This window comes from Spodoptera frugiperda, chromosome 7 (assembly GCF_023101765.2).
Source record: "Spodoptera frugiperda isolate SF20-4 chromosome 7, AGI-APGP_CSIRO_Sfru_2.0, whole genome shotgun sequence".
In the NCBI taxonomy this organism is placed as follows: Eukaryota; Metazoa; Arthropoda; class Insecta; order Lepidoptera; family Noctuidae; genus Spodoptera; species Spodoptera frugiperda.
In genome coordinates this window covers 12,030,939-12,034,261 of record NC_064218.1, presented here as the reverse complement: position 1 = coordinate 12,034,261, position 3,323 = coordinate 12,030,939, and the positions used below count along the sequence as shown (strand labels likewise).

General features: G+C 40.0%; 1 protein-coding gene across 1 annotated transcript; it reads left to right on the top strand.

Moving 5' to 3' along the window:
• Positions 1-490: 490 nt before the first annotated feature.
• On the top strand, positions 491-1,585 carry LOC126910889 (uncharacterized). The gene has a single exon (XM_050695094.1). It carries the CDS (start codon positions 491-493, stop codon positions 1,583-1,585), a length of 1,095 nt encoding a protein of 364 aa, XP_050551051.1.
• The last annotated feature ends 1,738 nt before the right edge of the window (positions 1,586-3,323 follow it).

The window sequence follows — 3,323 nt, the reverse complement described above, 5'->3', positions numbered from 1 at the left end:
GATAAACGCATCGTCCCTACCCACATCATCGAAAAATAATTCATTTACAAATACGACTAATGATCAACTCGTTAGGCTGCCGAGGATACAACTACCAAGATTTAGTGGGAATTATGAAGATTGGCCTACCTTTCAAGACTTATTTATTTCATTAGTTCATGAAAACACGGCGATTAGTGATGTTCAAAAGTTACACTATTTGAAGAGTAGTGTCACTGGAGAGGCCGAGGTGTTATTGAAACCTATTCAAATAACTCAAAGTAATTATGAACAAGCATGGAGTGTTCTCAAAACCAGGTACGGTAATAAAAGATTGATTATCAATTCAGTTTTAAAGAAATTATTTTCGCAAAGAAAAATAAATACTCAATCTGCAAATCAAATAAAGAGTTTATTGGACGTTACAACGGATTGCTTAAACAACTTACAAAACTTAAATATAATTACGAGCTCTTGGGATCCTATAATCATTTTTATAGTGATTCAGAAAATGGACACAGAGACTCACAAAGAATGGGAACAAACCGTTTGTACAAATGAAGACGATAAATTACCTACCTGGGATGACTTAAGACAGTTCATGCAATCAAAATACCGTACCTTAGAACTTGTAATGTCAACATCGGGCCTCCGTGAGAAGTCTATCAAAGAGCGTTCACACTTTGTTACTGCTACAGCCTCAACTTCACCATCGTCGGGAGATAGAAAATGCGTGCTATGTAAAGAAAGCCATACCTTATGCCACTGTAAGGAGTTCTGCAAACTGCAACCTGCTGAGAGAGCTGAATATGTTAAGTCAAACAAACTTTGCTTTAATTGTTTGGTACCAGGACATTCCGCTTATCTGTGTAAATTGCGAGTCTCATGTCGTATATGCAGTCGACGTCATCACACTCTGCTACACCGATCTAAGGACGCTACTTCTTCGGTACAATCTGAGGACACTGAACAACCGAAAGTAGTACAACACGGCGTAGAAGAGAAGGAGGAATTAGTCAACACTACAATCGCGTCGTATCACAGTACCAAACTAAGCACAAGTCTAGCACTACTGGCCACGGCAACAGTTTTAGCAAGGAACGAACATAATCACACTGTTGTTCTACGTGCACTGGTAGACCAAGGTTCGCAGGCATCATTCATTAGCGAGAAGGCGACACAACTACTTAAATTAACCAGGCGTACAGCAAGAGGAAGTATCATTGGAGTGGGATCTACAAAAACTAACGTCAATCACGTGGTACAACTAAGGATTGGTTCTCGATTGCATTCAAGCTTCGAGATCAACATTGAAGCATACGTCATGAGTAAACAGTTAACCACGAAAATCCCTTCCAAAGCTGTTACTGTCACACATTGGCCACACCTAGAGGGACTCAACCTGGCTGATCCGGAGTATCACAAACCGGGTCCAATAGACTTGCTCCTTGGTGTTAAAGAGTATGCACAAATCGTGCAGCAACAATTAATCAAAGGTCCTCCGGGTTCTCCATGTGCACAAGAAACAAACCTGGGATGGATTCTGTTTGGAGAAATCAATACCAGTGTAAAGAAGAAAGTTTTCTGGTCCTTCATCAACAAATAGAAGTAGAAAACATGTTAAAATCCCTTTGGGAAATTGACACAGACAAGAAAAGAAAATTAACAAGAGAAGAAAAGCTATGTGAAACTATATATGAAAACAATCAGACAAGAACAAAAGAAGGAAGATATGTAGTAAGTTTACCATTTAAAACTGAAAATCCTTTATCTCCCAATGGAAACACTAAAGAAATAGCAAGAAAGAGACTACTACAGCTTGAAAGAAGATTCAGAAAGGAACCTACACTAAAAGATAACTATCAAAAGGCCATGCAAGAATATATAAAATCAAACTACATGGAAGAAATACCTGAAAATGAAAGTAATAAAAACAAATCTGTGTACTTACCTCATCACGCAGTTGTCCGCGCTGACAGAGAAACTTCAAAGACACGTGTCGTATTTGATGCTTCGGCTAAAGGGTCGAATAACGTTTCTCTCAATGATGAGCTACTTGTAGGTCCTCAACTGCAAGACGACCTTAGAGATATTGTTATGCGATCGAGACTATATCGTGTCTGCTATGCCAGTGACATCCAGAAGATGTATCTTCAGGTTTTACTACACAAACAAGACGCCGATACATATCATCGCCTTCTGTGGCGAGAAGAAGAATCAGATCCAATCAAAGAATACCGTATGCTTCGTGTTACTTTTGGTACAGCTTCAGCACCCTATCTAGCAGTCAGAACTCTTCATCAAGTGGCTGACGATGAAGGTGAAAACCATCCAGAAGCCGTACGAGTTATCAAATCAGATTTTTATATGGATGATCTGATCTCAGGCGAGGATACAGCAGAGAAAGCTATACAGACAGCTCAAGAAGTGTCATCTATATTGCAAAAAGGTGGCTTCATATTATCAAAATGGTCTTCGAATTCTATGGAGTTTATGCAATCTATAGAAGCCAATAAGAGAACAACACGAGTACACTTAGATTTAAAATTAGATGGAACTGTGCAAGCCCTAGGTTTGATCTGGAATCTAGGAACAGATCAATTTCAATATAAAATAAACTTACTTCCAGTGTCAGATAAAATTACAAAAAGAACAATCTTATCTGACATGCAGAAATTGTTCGATCCTCTGGGATGGATCGCTCCGAGTTTGATCTTGGCTAAAATGTTAATACAAAAATTATGGTTGGAAAAGACTGGCTGGGACGACAAAATAAGTCAAAACCTGACTGACGAGTGGTTGACTATCCGTAAAGACTTTGAAGGAGTAAAAGAAGTACATATTGATCGATGGCTTGGCACATTAACGAGTGAGGTAGACAAGATAGAAATTCATGGCTTCAGCGACGCTTCCACGCGAGCATACGCAGCAGTAGCTTACGTCCGAATAAAGATGCGGGATGGCTCAGTGTCAACAAAACTGCAAGCAGCTAAGACTAGAGTGGCACCGCTACGAACTGTGTCACTACCACGGTTGGAGTTATGTGGAGCGCTGTTACTGTCGAGATTGCTTAAGCAAATACAACAAGCCATGCGAATACCTACCGTAAACATCTACGCATGGACAGATTCAACCATCGTCCTTGCGTGGTTATCAGGCGATCCCCACAAATGGAAGACATTTGTAGCAAATCGGGTTGTAGAGATAGCTGAAAATGTAAATAACAACCGGTGGTTTCATGTCTCATCTGAAGATAATCCTGCAGACATTGGGTCACGGGGTATGTTAGTAGTTGATCTAAAAAGGTCCAATTTGTGGTGGAAGGGTCCAGCTTGGCTCTCTGA

Bases quoted from the DNA above. Each gene is read 5' to 3' on its own strand.
- LOC126910889 (XM_050695094.1), top strand. From the start codon at position 491: ATGGACACAGAGACTCACAAAGAATGGGAACAAACCGTTTGTACAAAT.